General features: G+C 36.0%; 2 protein-coding genes across 2 annotated transcripts; one reads left to right on the top strand and one right to left on the bottom strand.

Moving 5' to 3' along the window:
* Positions 1-1,322: 1,322 nt before the first annotated feature.
* LOC127083683 (putative pentatricopeptide repeat-containing protein At1g64310) lies at positions 1,323-3,782 on the bottom strand. The gene has a single exon (XM_051024015.1). It carries the CDS (start codon positions 3,474-3,476, stop codon positions 1,815-1,817), a length of 1,662 nt encoding a protein of 553 aa, XP_050879972.1. The 5' UTR covers positions 3,477-3,782; the 3' UTR covers positions 1,323-1,814.
* An 11,438-nt stretch (positions 3,783-15,220) lies between these two features.
* LOC127080085 (uncharacterized) lies at positions 15,221-15,607 on the top strand. The gene has a single exon (XM_051020414.1). It carries the CDS (start codon positions 15,221-15,223, stop codon positions 15,605-15,607), a length of 387 nt encoding a protein of 128 aa, XP_050876371.1.
* Positions 15,608-19,390: the final 3,783 nt, after the last annotated feature.

Consider the following 19,390-nt stretch of genomic DNA (forward strand, 5'->3'; position numbering starts at 1 on the left):
GGTAGAGTGTCTGTCAACGGCGTTTCCCCAACAGTGGTATCATGATCTTTTAGTTCAAATGAATGGTCCGACTCACTTGTATCAAAAGTATCCCCACATAGTCGTGGATAGAGTGTTTGTCAACGGCGGTACGAGTGTATGTGGATGAAAGAGTTTCCACTCGAGGTGGAGTGTTGAGAATAACAAGTGTGAGTAGTGTGAGAAGTCTCATATTAATTAGAAGGTTTGGGGTTAATATGTAGTGTGTCTCTCACAAAAATGTGTTGCTCATAAAAGAAAAGTCTCGAAATAAAAAATGTTTCCTCGTGTTGATCTCCCGATTGCTCCAACATCTTGCAACAAAGGAGCTAAATTTGTTACATGTGTAGTGGCAGAGCTAGGATGTTTTTCTTGGAGGGCAAGCAAAATTTTGACAATTACACTATTTGTCACGAGTTCAAATCCCTTTTTTTTATAAATAAAACACTAAAAAAACAAAAATTAGTTTTATACATAGTCAAACCCTCAATTTCAACGTCCCATAATCCCTTTTTTTTTTTAAATAAAACACTAAAAAAAAACAAAAATTAGTTTTATAAATAGTCAAACCCTCCATTTCAACATCCCAAAATAAAATGATATTTTCACAAAAATATCAATTATAATAAATTTTCCCAGCCTAATAAAAAGAAAATTTTGGGATGTTCGGGGTGGCCATGTAGCCCCGCCCTTGTACACGGGTGATCTAACATAGCTCATCCATAGACAATAGCTTGAGCATCTATTTTCAAACTGAAAAAATTTCAGTCCGATACCAGCTAACATTTAACCCAAGTGCTAATATCAGTTGCCAAATAGTGATAATGAAAATGAATATCGATACAAGACATGTGAAATTAAGAATTAATTAGAAGCTTACCTGGTCCAAAGAAGATTTGTAACTTGTGGATACAACGACACTTTCTCTTTAAGGTCAGTAGATAGTTGGATCAAGTGTTCACCCAAATAAGCACATAAATGAAAAGAAAAAAAACATGGCTGAATTTCAGATATTTAACTTTTTGTCAATTTATGAGCAAAACAGAATTCAAGAAAATGTTTGCTCATAATGGCCAGTATAGTATTCAAATACATCATCAAAGATGTCCATTAAAATAGACAACACCTGGATGAAAATCACAGAAGATCACTATCATTTGATGAACACTACCAACAACCCTAGATGATTGTAACATAAACACTATCTCTCAGTGCGAAAATGCAAAATATGCACAAGCATATTAGGATTTCAAGATTGAACAACTGATTTATTTTTGGTACATGATTACATAATTCACGAGTCAAACCAAAGAGGAAATTAATCAATTTAAGTATTCAGGTTTGAATGTGTATTAAAAACATCATATTCAGAATAGTTATTAGAAATAGTAAGTTAAGGTTCAGAAGCATGTACATATTATACAAACTTTTAACATCCCTCCCGTCCCTCTTTTTTGTTTGTGGCATTCCCGACTCTCAAGGCCCTAAACCTTTATATCAAAAGAGTGACTATATTAATTGCAATTTTCATGCAAGTTCAGAGTGTTATTTGGACTTTGGAACATTAGTTATTAAACTGGGGATTGCGCACTTCCAAGTAATCTTTGAAGCATAAATTTTCCAAAATTTTCAAAATATAGCTGAAGTGAAACCATCAGCAGGAGCCTGGTACAAGGATGAAACCCACTCCATTTCCACTTTCAGAGTTTCACATTATAATACCTTTCTGGGATGCCTCTTTATATCTGACAGCAGTTATAGTCTATCGAATTTGCAGCGAATCTATACTTTCAGAATTAATAATAATTGCCTTCGATCCAACTAACTCCAGGCATTTTCTTCGTACCTCCTGTTATTTTATCCCTCAACTTCTTAGCATCATCCCACCTCTCATCCCCAGCATATATGTTCGAAAGCATAACCTTGTAAACATTGTCAGCAGGATTACTTTTAAAAATCTGCTGAGCTATAGTTTCTGCCAACTCAGAATTTCCATAAGAATCACAGCATGATAATAAGGCTCCTAGAATGGCCTTGTCTACCGGTTCAGGTAAGGACTGAGTGAGAGAGTGGGCCTCTTCTAACTCCCCAGCACTGCCAAGAAGCTTCACCATGTAAACATAATGCTCAGGTCTAGCTTTGATGTTGAACTCGTCTTTCATTCTCTGGAAAATCTCTCGGCCGTCTTTGACCAGGCCAGCATGACAACAAGCACAAAGGAGAGCAGAGAATGTTGCTTCATCAGGTACTAATCCTTTCTCTAGTATCTCATCAAACATCAAAAAAGCCTTGGACGCACGTCCATGCAAGCCAAGAGCCAAAATTATTGAATTATAAGAAATTATATTCCGTTCAGGCATCATCTTGAACACACGAGTTCCCAAGTTTAGGAAACCACACTTTGAATACATGTCTATGAGAGCTGAGGAGACCTTAACATCTGATTCCAATCCATACCGAAGAATGTAACCATGTACCTCACATCCTGGTACTACATTCGCTGTCTGAGCTATAGAAGCCAACACAGTAGCAATCAAAACAGAATCCGGTTTCTTGCTCTCCGTGTTTAATTTCTTGAAAAAGAGCAATGCTTTTTGATACTCCCCACACTGAGAATACCCAGCTATTAGAGCCGACCATGTAACCAAATCAGGATTGAAAATACTACAAAAGACTCTATAAGCTGAGTCCATGCACTTACATCTCAAGTACATACTCACCAGTAAACTACCTACATGAGAATCAGAATCAAGCCCATTCTTTTGACTTAAACCATGTAATCCTTGGCCAATGCTGAGCAAGCTAGAATCTACAACACCCACAAGTAATCCAGCCACTGTATACTCATCGGGCTTCTTCCCAGAAAGTCTCATTGAGCTAAACATTTGAATCCCTATATCCCACATACCAGAACACACATAAGCAGAAATCAACGAGTTCCACAAAACTAAATCCGGCTCATCAATCCCATTAAACACGCTACACGCTTGATGAACAAGACCAAGTTTTGAATAAGCACTCACAAGTGCACTGCAACAAATAGGGTCCAGTCTCAACCCTGCAGATACAGCACTTCCATGAACAAGTCTTAACATACCAAAATCAAAATTGTCAGAGCATGCACGTATAACACAAGCATAAGTATAATTATCAGGCCTTATGTCAGACTCAAGCATGGTTCTAAATAGAGAGATTGCATTGGTAAATCTTTGAGTCTTGGCAAGAGCTCGAATCATGGAATTCCAAAGGTAGACACTTCGGGAGGAAGTTTTATCGAACACATGATAGGCATAGTTAATGTGATTGTTAAATGCATAAAGTCTAATGATTTGAGTTGCATAAAAAGGGTCTTGTGAGAGATGGGTTTTCAAAAGACAAGCATGTAACTGCTTCACACGAAATAGAGACTTGCAAACGTTGGTTAGTTCAGAGTGGAGCCACTGAAACTGAGTCAACATTAATTAAGATAACACGTAACAATGTAAAATTGCTGTGTGAAAGTAACAACAACAACAATTACAACATGGGATACAAGTGTGAAATAATAGTGTGCTTCTCAAACAACAAGAATAGGTGAGTTTGCAGCTTTCAAAGTTATCCCTCACCAGTTCTACCAAAAACGTCCGTTTGGTTATATGGAATGGAGGGAAAGAGACGCGAGGGAGAAGTGTTAAAATATAGACCAGATTAGCTTTATGAAACTACTAAGATACGGGAGGGAGAACTCTTAAAAATACTAATAAAGACCATTTTTAAAGGCAAAATATCATTATTGGTCTTTTAACTTTACCTCGAGATACATTTTGGTCTCTTAATTTAAAAAAAAAATTGATCATTTAATTGTTTAAATAATGTCATAGCATTTGGCTGAAAAAGACGTTTGTTTTGGTATGCGTGGCAGCTGACGTGTATTTCATATTTCATCTTCTTCGTTCCATCGTCTCCCTCCCTCTCTTGTTAGGTTTTTTTGTCCAATTCGATTTTGGGTTCATCAATTTGGAGAGATTTTCACTTAAATTGATTATGGAAAATGAAAGTATCATCATCAATGAATTTTGGGCGTTATTCAAATGAATCTAATTTGAAGAGCTTTGGTAGTTTGGATTCCAATTTGCGATGGAAACTCATATGTCGTTGTGGAGACATGGTTGTTCTTCGTAGAGCCTCAACTGTTACGAACTTTGGGAAACAATTTTGGGGATGTCGTCATTATAAGGTAAGAACGAATTTGAATATTTTCTTCTTTTCTGGTTATTCTGATATAGATCATTTGTCAAATACATAGTATGCAACACAAGTTGATTGTGGATATTTTGATTGACTCTATGAGGATGTGGTAGATGAGAAATGTCAGTTTATGAAGAAGCAAAAGAGTAGGTTGGAGAAGCTAAAAAACAAACTTGATGCTGTAAAAATGGAGGTAGAGTCTCTTAGGGCTAGGGACTGGAGCTACAGTTGAGTGAATTACAAATTCAAATGAAGAAGATGGTGAAATGGGAACAAAAATGGAATAGCATGTTTTGTATTGTTTTAGGTGTAGTGGTATTTAGAATGTTGTAACAAGCGTATGAGATTGAATTAGTTTGAATAATAGTGTATGTGAAACATTCATCTCTTCCACCAAGGTCATCAATAAGCAGCTCCAAGAACCATGTCCAGTTATCCTTATTTTCACTCTCCACTACTGCAAATTCTATTGGTAGTATTTGATCATTGGGATCTCTACCTATGGTTGTCAGGATTTGACCTCCACGATGACCTTGCAAAAAATAACTATCAAGGCCTGTGAAATATCTGCATAACTAGAAGCTCTCTTTACAAGTTGCATAGCATATGCAAAGCCTTTTGAAATGGGATTTTTGATCATCAATACCTTCTTGAGAAGGTTTAACATTTAGTTTTACTATTGACCCTAGGTTTAACCTTAATAACTCATGGCAATAGTCATAAATCCTTGTATAATCCCCTAGGAAAAAACCATCAACCACGTCTCTAGCTTCAAATCTAGCTCTTATGCCTTTGGTCTTGTTGACCCCTACATTCCACTTCTTTTATATATTTTCTTTTATATCCTTAAGCTTCAATCTAAGGTTTTTTTTAATGAATTCTGAATCTTTTTGCTCAACCATTTAGTGTTCATCATCTTCACATTATACTCTCTACTGCATCTATGAATGTTAACTACCTTTCTTAGTTGCCAGGAATCCTCATTAGACAATTTTTCACAATAAGCTTCTCACTCACATCCATCTTTACACCTAACCCTCACCCTTATCTTGTCATTTTTAGTGAACTTCAAATTTCTGCCTGATTGGACTGCATATGAGGTGATTGCTTCCTTAAAATCACATTTGGTACTAAAATACATTCTCACCTCCCATTTGTAATTGGACATGTCTTTTTGTAACTTGAACATTGGGTACTTATTTCTCCTAACCCCACTGATATCATCACTTTCACACCCATTTTCTAGATCCTCACTTTTATTATCACTCCCTTTAAATTCTTCTTTGTTTTCTTACCACTTTTCTTTACCTTTTTTGGTGTTCCCCTCTTGATCATCTTCATTCACATAGTCAATTAGATTAGTCATTTCATCTTCCTCAACCAACTCATCATCATACTCATCAGATTTATCATCAAATGCTACATCCATTGCACTATCATAATTGAAGCTCTCATCCTCATTATCACCAAAGCTAACATCACCATGCACCTCATCACTAGTTTCCCTTACATTAGTTTCTCTTGCATCATTTCCCCTTACATCAGTTTCCCTTATATCATTTTCCCTTGCATCAATTTCCTTCAACTTAGTTTCCTTCAACCCCCCCCCCCTCCGCATTAATTACTTCTTCATACATTGCAGCAAACACCTCTTCACTCTCATCTACAATATCATTTTTCTCCACTACTATCTCGTCAAGTTGACCATCATAATACTCAGGCTGAGACAATGTGTGTTGAATATAGATGTCAACACTAAGATGAACCCTATAGAGATCATTTATGGAATTATAACCTAAATCCTTAAAAAACCTAACAACTCAAAATAACTCCACCTATCAACATTTATTTTCAAGTCAGCCACCTCACCCCCTTCGTACATAGTATGTTCCTCGTCTACAAATTCACCATTGTGATGGATTTTTAGATGTAAATGTTCATCCTTTTCAAACTATGCCCTAAAATAGAAGCGAAGAAAAAGATGAATTTCAGAAGGATTCCATAAACCCTAAAACTACAACATAAAAGACTTGCAGAATAATCAGTTCAAACATACCTCTAATGAGCAATGGTGTATTCGATTTCACCTTGAGCGGACGTCTTCGCCTCAAATCACAGTTGATGCACCTTCAAGAAATGATAATAGCTTCACTAGTGTTTGATGGTTCTTTCCTCAAATCGCACGTTGGGATGAATGTCTCTGTTCATTTGACTTTCTTTTTTAAGGTTTCTCACTTTTATCCACATGGCAGAATATTTCCACATAAACTACACATGTGCGCCACTTGTACACTAATATTGAGTTTGACTAACGGGGCAAACTCAAAAGATGAATGTGGCACTACTTGAACAATTAAAGGATTAGCTTGGAACTTTTTAAAATTAAGGGACCAAAATTGACCCTGAGGTAAAGTTAAAGGATAAAAATGGTATTTTGCCTATTTTTAAATCTATTTTTTAAATTGGTATCGGGAAAATATATGGAGGTTCAGTCTTATTTGCCCTTTGAGCAGGAATCTCTAGGGTTTTTTTTAATCAAGAGGGCCTAAGTCCAAAAGAAAAAGCAATTACACAATAATAACACAGGAGTGTCCAGCAATATCATTCAAAAGGAACGCAATAAGATCATTAGGGTAATCTCCATAAACCATCAAACTTAATTCATAATGAAGGCCCTTGTTATCCATAGCATCTGCATTGTGGTTGACTTCTCTATGCACATGAGAGATTATGAACTCTCATTCCTCGTTCAAACAGTTTTTAATCTAATGAAACAAGCCATTACCTTTTTGTACTCTTAGGTACCTCTTATTAATGGCCTCAACAATACTTTTGTTATAAGTTTGTAACTCAATCTTCATGTAGCCTTTTCCAAGAGCAAATATTATACCCTTAAGCACACCCCACATCTCGGCTGGAAAAAACACTGCAAACGCCAATATTCTTGGATAAGTCTTCAAGCCATCTGCCTAAGGAATCCTGAAGTAAACCACCACAACCAACTCTCCCATTGTTCTTCATAACTCCATCCATATTGACCGTAATCTAATTCTCATGTGTCGGTCTCCACCTAATGAAAGATCAAATTCTAAATCAGAAAGTTCAATCTTCGCTGCAGATCGAAACTCATTGTGTAGTCTTGAAATCTTCTCTTGATATCATCATCCAACACAGTAGGTGTAATTTAGTTTGCATCATAAATCGTCTTATTACGCCAATACCACAAGGAATGGCAAGTTGTAGCCCACATAGATTTCCAATTGTCTAAGTCTCCTTGCCCATGGTTGTTCTGCAAGTTCATTCGCATCCAGTTCTGCAAACCTGCATTAAAGGAAATGCTCTGGCTTGATGCTCTAACAAGCGAGAGCCATACGGGTTTAGCAACAGCACAATCTCTCATAGCACATATCATATTTTCGATTTCCTCCATGCAATCCTGATAATAGGGATCTCTAATGTTCATCCTGCTCAGAAGAAGATTGGTGATGAGGTTATCATTATTGACTAGCCATATAAAAGCACGGATCCTTTCAGAGGTCTTCAAGTTTCATATAAGTTATGCATCACTCTCGTTGTCAGTGCTATTGGATCTCAATATATGATATGCACTTCTGATAGCAAAGCTTCCATCTCTAGATCCTTTCCATTGACACGCATCATTCCCATTGCTAGTTCAAGGAGGGTAAATGGCTAAGATTTCTTCAACAATGTTTTGAGGAATTAATCTTTGAAGGAAATCGAGGTTCCACTCTCCATTATCGGTCATTAGATCAATAACTTTACTAATTTGAGAATTGTTCAGGTTTTGAAATTCTTTCATCATTCCCTATAACTCTCGAAGGGATCCAAACATCAGTCCAGGAATTATTCGTTTCCCCATTCCCAATATCCCAATTAATGAGAGACTGCATTATGCGCCAATCCTTACCAATATTCTTCCAAAAACTGGAGTCAGTTGGCTTAATAATTACATTACGAAAGTTCTCACTACATCGACCATATTTTTCTATGAGTACTTGGCACCATAAATTGTTATCTCCACTTAGGAGCTTCCATCCAAACTTCAACAAGCAGACTCTATTGGTCAAAACTAAGTTCCTTAATCCTAAGCCTCCAATCATCTTAGGACTAGTGATGATGTTCCAATTTACTACATGAGTATGCTTCTCACTCTCAGTGTCACCCCAAATAAAATTCCTCTAAAGAGCATGAATTTCTTTTGGCATGGCAAAGGACATCATAATATAGGTAGGCATAGCCTCCATGACAGATTTGGCTAAGGTTACTCTACTTGCAAAGAACATATGCATGACTTTCTAACTTGTGAGCCTGGCCTTAATATTCTCCAAAAGATGGGTGAAATCTTTGTGTCTAGGATTTTTACCTGTTAAAGGCACACCCGGGTACTTTCCCAAGTCATTTGTCTCCTTAAAACTTGACATATATAGCAGCTCTCGCTTGACTATAAGTGGAGCATTTTTATATGACAACACTCTTGTTTTAACAATGCTAACTATTTTCCCTGACTATTGACAAAACTTGTTGAGGACACTTTCCACACAATGCATTTGTCTCCTAGTTGATTTTCCAAAGAGGAGTAAATCATCAGCAAACATCAAATGAGAGATGATTGGTCCTCTTCTTCCCACCTTAATTATAATTCAAACTCTTTTCTCCACGGCTTCACTAATCACGTGAGAAAGTTTATCCATGCAAAACATGAAAAGGTAAGTTCAAATTGGATCACCTTGCATTAAGCCTTTCTTGGATTGAAAGTAGCTAGTACCATTACCATTCTACCTAATGTACATGCTCACAGAAGAAATAGTAGCCATGATGACTTGGATTAGTTTCTCAAGAGATCCAATCTCATATAACACATTGTTAACAAAGTTTAGGGATGGAAATGTGCAGGGTTTGGACAGGGTACTATAGTACCTGTCCCCAAACCCACAGTTAAATAAATCCTCGTAGTCGAGCTCATACCTTCATGGGAACCAATGTTTGTACTCGTACTCGTATCCTATGGATACCTAAGTACCCATACTCATATCCGTTTACCCGCATTTCTAATAAAAAATGATTGATCGATTATAATTTATCATATCATATTAATTTTGTAACAACATTTAAATAATTTTGAGGATGTTATTGTTGAGTTAATAAATAAACAAACATTTATATTAAAATGCGTAGAAATTTAATAGTGATGTATTTAATAAAATTGTTAGGTTAACCTGTGTACATAATATTGAAAATAAAAATATATAAATATATATTATGCGTGTATAGGGAGGATTGGGTACTAAGGTACATGTACCTGCACCCATACCCGCTTACTTTATTGGGTAATTTCCTATGCTTGTGCCCGAACCCATTTTGTGGATTTTTACCCTACTCTTTGTGGGTAATTTTTGCGGGTAGCTACTGAGGATGGGTACATTTTCCATCCCTAACAAAGTTCCAACTAACATTTTCATATGTTTTAGCTAGATCCACTTTCACCATAAAGAAGCCTTATTTGCTCTTCATTTTACGCGTGATATGTAACATATCTTGAGCTACAACTATGTTTTCTTGTATGTTTCTACCCGGAATGAAGCCTGTTTGGTAAGGGCCAATGATGGTATTAATAAGATCCTTCATTCTATTCACAATAAATTTACTCAAAACTTAAATTATGTTGCACATAGAAATGGGTTTGAACTATTGGACATAGATAGGTTTGGGGACCTTAGGAATCAGACAATTTTTAATTTGGTTAACCTCTTTAATAGTCTCAGGGTTACTCCACATATGGTTGATGTCTCTAACAATGATATCACCAATTATAGACTAGGATTTTTGAAAGAAACTTGTCGGGAATCCATCTGGCCCTGGAGCTTTCCAAGGGTCCATTTGAAATAAGGCCTGCTTAATTTCAGTATAGCTAATATCCTCTAGCAACTTAAAGGTATCATGCACATTAGTCCTAGGGAAAGAAATTCTAGTATGTTGATATTGACGAATGCTAGTATCAAAAGTATAAATATTGCGAAAGAGGGTTTTGAAAATATTTTACATGTGTTCCTGGTCTTCTATCCACTCTTCTCCCTCATCTTTAATCATCGTAACTCTATTTTTTTCTCCTTCTTTGAATTGCTTTAAGGTGATAGTAGCAAGTTTTTCTGTCACCATCAACCAACCAATTAGCTCTGGACCTCTAAAATCACAGAAATTCCTCTTAGTGGAGGATCTTCAACAACTCCCTTTGTAAGTTTCTTTCCAAAATGTTTAGTCCTTCATGACCTCTTCCATTTTGAACGCTTCTTTGAATACCTCAAGTTCTACTTAATAGATGATTCTTCTGGACTTGAACATTTTGAATTGTAAGGTTATTCAAAGACGAAACCTGATTTTTGAAATGCTCCAAATTCCTTGGGACAGTGTGACCATCATTTCCAACCTCTTTGATCCAATCTTCATAATCATCTCCAAGAATCCAAGTACTCTCAAAGTGAAATATTTTCATTATCCTTCTAATTTCATCCTCCCTTAGACAAACGAGGATTGGATGATCATCCGAGAACGTCATTCTAGTGAGAACTTTCACAAACGCATCAGGAAATTGGAGAATATGTATATCATTACACATATCTCTATCGGGCCTCTCATAGATTATAGATCGACCTTGTTAAACAGAACCCCTCCAAGTATACATGTAACTAGTAAAACCAAGATCCATCAATCTACAAGGTTCCACCTTATCCCTAAATCAATCACATTTTCTCATATAAACTTTGACCCCTCCTTTTTTTAGGAGCACTTAATATATCATTGAAATCTCCCCCAATAACCACCTTTTATTTATGTTCTACGAAATTCGTTTTAACTTTTTCCACAACTCGTTACGCCCTTCTTCCGTAGGGTTAGCATAGACTGGGTTGAACAAACACTCAACTCCGATTATGAACTTCAAATTTACATGCAGGAATTGGAAACTATTTTCAAGAACCTCAACCTCCACCTTGTCAGAACTCCACGCTAAAGAAATCCCTCCCGAATAACCCCTTGCCTCTAAAGCTACTAACTTGTCAAAACCTAACCTTTTAAAAGACTTAACCAAGACGTTTGGATCACCTCTCATTTTCATGGTCACTAGTATGCTCGAATATGTCGTTGTTAGGTATGTTTACAAACTCTAACAAAAGCTTTGCTCGTTACACCTCTACAATTCCACCACATAATCATGTGATTTATATCAACCATAAAAACATATTACTGATTAGGTTCAAGCCCTTGTTCTTGGCTTAGTGTGTCCTTCACAGCATCCATGTCAGAGTCTTCTTCTTCCAAATTTGTACTCGAATAATTCTTGTCAAAATCTTTGTCATGGGCATTTTCATCTCTCTCATTCCCTTCCTTATCAGAGTTTTGGTCTTCAGTTTCAGTAATTGGTGAAGACATGTCCCCTTCTACCTCCCTGTTAGATCTTAACTATTTTGGGCCTAACTGCTTCAAAAAATGTGTTGAGCCAGAATCAGAGCCAGTAGCATTATTGGATTGAAGGAGGCCCGTAATTAAGAGTTTTCAGTTAGGAATAGCCCTGTAACTACCTCTAACGGCTTCTCTTTTTCAAACATTTTCTCATATGTTTCCTTGTTCTTGCCATAGGGTCCCACGTTTCTCCTTTCCTTTTCAATGCCATGTGTAGCTACGCGAAAAACCTTTTTTAAACTCTTTTTTTCCTTTGTTTAATTCGCTCAGCATTCTTCGCTCCTTGCTTCCTTCCCATTTGATCGTTTGAGTTACTCCTTCTATCAGGTTTTTCAAAGTTTGTCAATATTACAATGTCTTCATTGCCTCTAATGGCTTCTTCTTGAGAATTTACTAATTCTAAATCAGTAACATCATCATTAAGAGTAATAAACGTTGATCTATTCTCCTTCGATCAGACCTGAGATTCGTCAGACATGCATTTGCACCATTTTTTGTTCCACTTCCTTTCCTTGTCTTCCTGACTTAATGGATCACTATCCAAGGCCCATCCTCTTTAACTCCAAGGATCAAGGTAGCAGCACTTCCATCATCAGTTGCATTCTTTATTTCTATTGAAGCATTTTAACAATAACATTTGCCTGATCGATGCAACCCTCTTCGAAATGGACAAAGTGGCCACAACTTAAGAAGAGAAGATAAAAACCCTTGTATTTGATCTTGTGGTTCCTTTCTTTAATGGAAAACATTGCTAATAGAGGTTTTGTTTGGTCAACTTTCACACAAAGTCTAGCATATTTTCCCATTTTCCTTGCCTAGTGTATTCTTTTCCGCTTTGATGGTAGCACCAATATAGTTTCCAATGAAAGTGAGTAATCTAGCATCATAGTATTCAATTGGTAAGCCTGAAACATGCACCCAAACAGCAACTTGTTCTATGGAATCACTCGTCAAACAGAAGTTTAATTTCCACTCCCTTAGTGATAAGTAGTGATCATATATAAGCCAAGTACCATCCATTAAAGTTGAATAGTAATCCTCCTCACTAGTGAAAGTCACAAGATAATACTCTTGAACCAAATCTACAAATTCAAGACTTTGTTTCTTGCCCACATTCGATTCAATCGGTTTTCCAGTGCTTTGAAACATATTCTTCTTCCTAGTGTAACACCCTGTTTTATTTAAATTATTTATTTAATAGAATTTATACTTTATTTATTTATTTAAATGAATTCTTGTGCATTCGATTGATGATTTGGTGTTTTGGCATGTTTATGCTATGTAGGGATTGATAGAAATGTGTAAGTTATTTAATTAAATAATTAGATAAGTAAATAATATTAAAATTAAATAGAAATAGAGGTTTTAGGTAGAAAATATAAATTATGAGAAAAATAAGGTGAATGGTGAGAATTTTATAATAAGTTGGGCCAATTTGTAATTAGTGAAAGGTTAAATTAGGTTTTCATAAAAATGGATTAGAAAAACCTAATAGTAGCCAGTATGTAATTTTTTCGGGACAAAAGGCAAAGTGAGAGCAAAGTGAGAACAAGGGTTTAGGAAGAAATCACCATAGCCAAGGCTTAGAGTTGTTACTGTATATCCAAGGTAAGAGGGGATTAATCTAAATATGATGTTAATTGCATGATGGGTAGGGAGAAGTTCTTAATCTCCATTAGGTTTTTCCCTATTTTATTTTATTTTTAATGTTATGTGCTCTTGAGAGAAACCTATGATAATTATGTGATGATTGTTGTGGAATATGTGAATTTCGTTCATGGTTTGATTACTGATTTTCGTTTACTTCTGTATGTGATAATTGATTGGGTTGTTGTTCATGTGTATGATTTGGTATTATGAGCATAATCTTAAATTCATGATAAAATGATGAATTATGTGTTTAATCAGTGATTATATGATGTGTTAATCATGGCATGATATGTATATGATGTCTTCTGTTTGATTTGGGTGATTGGGGATACAATTTGGAGCTTTGATAGGGCTTTAATGATGGAATCGCATTTCTGATTTTTGTAGGTACGAGCGATCTCTCTTAGCGAGGATGAGCTTTGCTTAGCAAACTATTATGTTTGCTTAAGAAAGAGTGACAGAGTGGGGGTCTGGTTTTCTGTGAGTCTCGCTTAGCGAATGATTTGTCGCTCAGCGAGCAAAGGTCTCGCTTAGTGAGAGTGACAACGCAAAGTTGTCATTCTTTTACTCGAATCGTCGGTATGTCTCTGATTCCAACTATTATTAGTTTCTATTTGGTTGTGTTTAATGAGATTAGTTGATGTGATTGAGTGTTATGTGGATGTTTGGTTGATATGTAAACATATATAGTGAAGTGTAAGTATAATTATGTGAATTATTGTACATACTTGTTGATGATCATTGAGAAGCGTAGGTCGGAGTGAGAACTATTGTTGATGCGTTGAATACATGATTATTTATAGTCATATATAGGGTTTTAATCATTTGTTGTGTTGTTGTCGTTGCATTATTGTATGTCATATATCATATGTTGTTGTGTTGTGAAAGAGGTGAGTCAGAAGTTCAGACGTGGGGACTAGTGACTTGTCTCAAGCTCAAATGAAGGGGCTTGGAGCTCGGATGAGGGGGCGGGGTTCGGATGTGGGGACCCAGTTTGTATGAAGAACCTTTGTTGAGTTGGTACCACATGCATGAATTGGGTCATTGTTGTATTGCATTACATAAAGGTTGCGCACGTGAGTTGTTTTAGGTGTTGTTGAGTAATTATTGTATTGATTGATATAATTGAAATACGTGAAAGTTGATGTTTTTCCTTTAGGCTGCCCTTGCATTCTTTTGCACCATTATATATTTTGAGCGTATTCTCACCCCCTTTGTTCTGTTGTGGTGTTATGTGCTCCTTCTTAGGGTACAAACAATCAGGTAGATGAGTAGCTACTTTAGAGCTGAAGGATGGCATTGAGGTTATTCTTCTTTTTCGGTTTATGCATTTTTAGATTATCGTTGCTTTGGTTTGTATCACTGGGGAGGGAGAACATTATGTTTATTTTTATTTAGGGTTATTATTGCTAGATTGAATTTTTTAACTCCTGGTTTTTGAGTTGTTTTGGTGTTAAATGAATATTGTCATGATTGACTTTAAGTTTAAAGAAGATTTATATTTGAACTATTTGATTTAGTAGTCGTTTTATTGATTATTTCTCTGCAATGAGCCTAAGTAAAGGAAAGCATGTGATGACAGGTATTTTTAGTTAAATGTTTTATATTAATAAGTATTATATAGCATATTGATTGTGGAGATTGCATGACATCCTATGTGAAATAGTTGTTTATAATTTTTTTATTCCATACGATTGCGAGTGGAGGTTTTAGGGTGTTACATAGTGGTATCATAGCAGGTCGGTCCAACCGACCAGGTTTTTGTAATCTTAATTGTCCCCTAGTATATGACATGTGTGTGAACGATGTTAATACATTGTTTAAGGTCTGTTTGTTGGTGTTCGGACATATGGATGGAGGAAGAAACGATTGCGGTATTGCTGACACTTTTCAAGTTATGGCTCCAGCTGGTGGTAGAAAACGGAAATTCAATCAGAAGGCAGCATGTGGGAAAGAAGGAAGTGAGGGAGGGACTTCTGCTTCTGTGAGATGTTTCAAGTTTGGAGAGTCAGGTTATCGTGTTGCTGAGTCTAAGATGGCATACCAGAAATGCTTCAAGTGTAGGAAGAAAGGTCTTCGCATTGCTGAATGCAGGAGTAATAGTCTGACTTGCTATAGTTATGGAGAGAAAGGTCATATTAGTATTCAGTGTGAGAAACCTAAGAAGACTCAGTCTAAAGGAAAGGTTATTACTTTTACTAGAGCATATACTATTGCATCTGATAACTTGATTTGAGGTATGTTCTTTATTAATACTATTCCTTTTATTACTATTATTGATACGGGTGAAACAAATTCATTTATATTTGCTGAGTGTGTGAAAAGATTGAATTTGGAAGTGTCTGCTAGGAATGGTAGCATGGTCATTGATACCCCATCTAATGGTTTAGTGACTACTTTGTTGGTGTGTTTGAATTATTCTTTGACAATTTATGGTAGAGATTTTGGGATTGACTTAGTTTGTTTGCCTCTAAGTCAATTCGATGTTATTCTGGGAATCAATTGGTTGGAGTTCAACCATGTGCATATCAATTGTTTTGATAAATGAATGAAGTTTCTTGAATCCAAGGAGAGTGCGGAGTCGAGTTTCATGTATGCAAGACAGGTAGGGATGTCCTTGAGAGAGAGAGAGAGTTCTAAAGTGCTCATGGTATTCGCATCCTTAAGAGGGGGGAGCGAGAGAATTATTATGGATCTACCTGATGTGTGTAAGTTTCCTGAAGTGTTCCTAGATGACATTAGTAATTTGTCTTTAGAGCGTGAATTTAAGTTTGCTATAGACTTAGTACCTGGTACTAGTCCTATGTTTATATCACTATATAGAATGTATGCTTTAGAGTTGAGTGAGCTAAAGAAACCGTAAGAAGATCTACTTGAGAAGAAGTTTGTTCAACCGAGTGTTTCGACGTGGGAGCGTTGGTGTTGTTAGTTAAGAAGAAAGATGGTAGCATGAAGTTGTAGGTTGACTATCGACAACTGAACAAGGTTACTATCAATAATAAGTGTCTTTTTTTGAGAATTGGTGATTCGGTGGATCATTTAGTTGGTGATTGCATGTTTAGCAAGATTAATTTACGGTCGGGTTATCATCATATTTGTGTAAAGTCAGACGATATTCTAAAGACTGCATTCAGAATGAGATATGGTCACTATGAGTATTTTGTGATTGCGTTTGGTGTGTCTAATGCACCTAGAGTATCCATGGAGTACATGAATAGAATATTCCATCCAACTTTAGAACAATTTGTTGTTGTGTTCATTAATGATATTTTGATATATTTGAAATATAATGAAGAGCATATGAAAGTTGTGTTACAGACCTTCAAAGAAAAGAAATTATATACGAATTTATCTAAGTGTGAGTTTTGGTTGAAATAAGTGGGCTTCCTTGGTCATGTGATATCTAGTGGTGGTATCATAGTGGATCCATCAAATATGGATGCAGTCTTGCAGTGGGATACTTCGAAGTATGTTACTGAAATCATAATGTTTCTTGGTTTAGTTGGTTACAACATAAGGTTTATCGAAGGCTTTTCAAAGTTGACATTGGCTTTAACTCAGTTGACTCGAAAAGGCAAAGCTTACGTGTGAAATGTTCAGTGTGAAAAGAGTTTTCAAGAACTCAAGGAGAAGCTAATATCAGCTCTAATTTTGATCTTGCCAAGTCCAAGTGAATCCTTTTTGGTGTAGTGTGAAGCTTCAGAGATGGGTATGGGTGGTGTGTTAATGCAGAATGGTCAGGTTATGGCTTATGTTTCTAGACAGTTGAAATTTCATTAGAGGAATTATCCTGCACATGATCTAAAGTTGGCAGCAGTTGTGTTTGTGTTAAAAATTTGGAGGCATTATCAGTTTGGTTCCAGATTTGAAGTGTTTAGTTACCACAAGGGTTTGAAGTACTTATTTGATCATAAAGAGTTGAATATGAGGCAAAGGAGGTGGCTTGAATTTCTGAATGATTATGATTTTGGCTTGAGTTACCATCCTGGTAAACCCGATATCATAGTGAATGCTTTGAGAAAAAAGTAGTGGCATATGTCGATGCTTATGGTTCGAGAATTGATTTAATCGAGCAATTCACAAATCTGAGTGTGTTGTGTAAAATGACTCCTAACAGTGTGAAGTTGGGTATGTTGAGATTGACTAGTGGTATCCTTGAAGAAATCAGATAAGGTCAGAAAGTTAATTTGGGATTGATTGATCGGCTAGTGTTAATCAATCAAGGTAAAGGAGGTTATTTCAGGATATATGGGAATGGTATGATGAGATTCTGAGACAGGGATTGTGTACTAGATATGCCAGAACTTAAGAAGAGTATTTTGAAGGAAGGTCATAGAAGTGGGATGAATATTCATCTCGGTGCCACTAAGATGTACCGAGATTTGAAAAGAATGTTTTAAAGGCCAGGAATAAAGAAGGAAGTGGTCGAGTTCATTTATGTGTGTTTTCCTTGACAAAAGTTGAATATTAAACATCAGAAGTTGTCGGGTCTGATGCAACCATTGAGCATTCCTGAGTGGAAATAGGACAACATTTTCATGGATTTTGGGACAAGTTTTCTAAAGATGGTTAAAGGATGTGACTCCATCCAGGTTATTATTGATAGGCTGACTAAATCGACTTGCTTCTTTCCGATTAAGATCAGTTATCCTTTGCAAAAGGTAGTCGAGTTTGTAAGACCCTATTTTTGACCCTAAGATCCCTCATGGCATCATATCATTGCACAAGTGCATTGCCTCAAGGATCATAACATGTTTGGATCCTTAACCTTAGGGTTGGGACTTGTGTGAGTGGTTTGAGACCACCAAGCATGATTATATTGTATATTATTTCTTCTCTTACTTTGATTACTAACCAAAAGCACAAAAATATGTCACTAACTCTTTTTGTTTTGAAGCTTAAGTGATCATGTGCTTCAATGCTCCTAGGAGGCTCCTAAGCCCAATGAAATGGCTAGATGAAGATGAGGAAAAGCATAAAAATGGTCCACAAAGCTCCTAATCATCATATATGTCTCCCAAGTATCTCAATTTTCCAATTTGATCAGGATAACTCAAAGGGCTTGAGGATTGTTTCCCAAGGAAACCCTTATTCGACTGTGCCTTGCCCATGAAGCAATCTCAACCTCTGATCAAATTTAATCAACGGAAGTTCTTTCATTCATCATTTTATGCATATATGAGCCTATTTGAGTATCCTCAATCATTTATTCATCAAGATTGGAAGTTTGGCCTTGAAAAGTTAACCAGTCAAGTCATCTGACTAAGCTGAGCACCATTGAGATATAACTTTTGATGTGTTTGTCAAATGAAGATTACCCCAAGAGAAAATATGTTCTGAATAACCATAGGAAGAACTTTAATGTTCATCAAAAATCCATTTGAAACTTGTAAGGTCATCTTTCATTTCAAAACATTATAGGTCATTTTGACTCAAACCCTAATTTTGGATTAACTTAGCAAGGGCATAACTTCCTTAATTTTCATGATTTTGGGGTGATACCAAATGAATTGGAAATATTGAGATTTCTAATTCAAATGTTATGTTGGACAAAATTTCATAATCCTAAAATAAATACATGTGATAATACAAAACAACATTATAGGTCATATTGGACCTAATTCATTAAATTTGAAAAAGTACCCAACTTAAAATGCCCATAACTTTGTCATAGAAAATTCAAATGATGCAAAATTTGAGTCTAAATTGATCATCTTTAAAATATATACAACCTTTATGTTTGAGGTTTTTCCATTTGAAACTTGCATCATGAAAACAGAGGGGTTTGATTGGGCTTACTTTTGGTGAAACTTTTCAAATGTGACTTAAACATGTTTTGTGCTTGGATTTTCACAACCATTTTTCATCAATTTCAAAATGCCAAAAGAATTTTTGCCTAACATGACTTTTGTTCCTTATTTCAATGGCTTTCCAACCATTACTTACAATGCTCTTTTGGGATTACCATTAGTGAGTTTCAAAGACCTATTCATTTATGTGCATTTTGGCATTTCATGTT

This window comes from Lathyrus oleraceus, chromosome 5 (assembly GCF_024323335.1).
Source record: "Lathyrus oleraceus cultivar Zhongwan6 chromosome 5, CAAS_Psat_ZW6_1.0, whole genome shotgun sequence".
Lineage (NCBI taxonomy): Eukaryota > Viridiplantae > Streptophyta > Magnoliopsida > Fabales > Fabaceae > Lathyrus > Lathyrus oleraceus.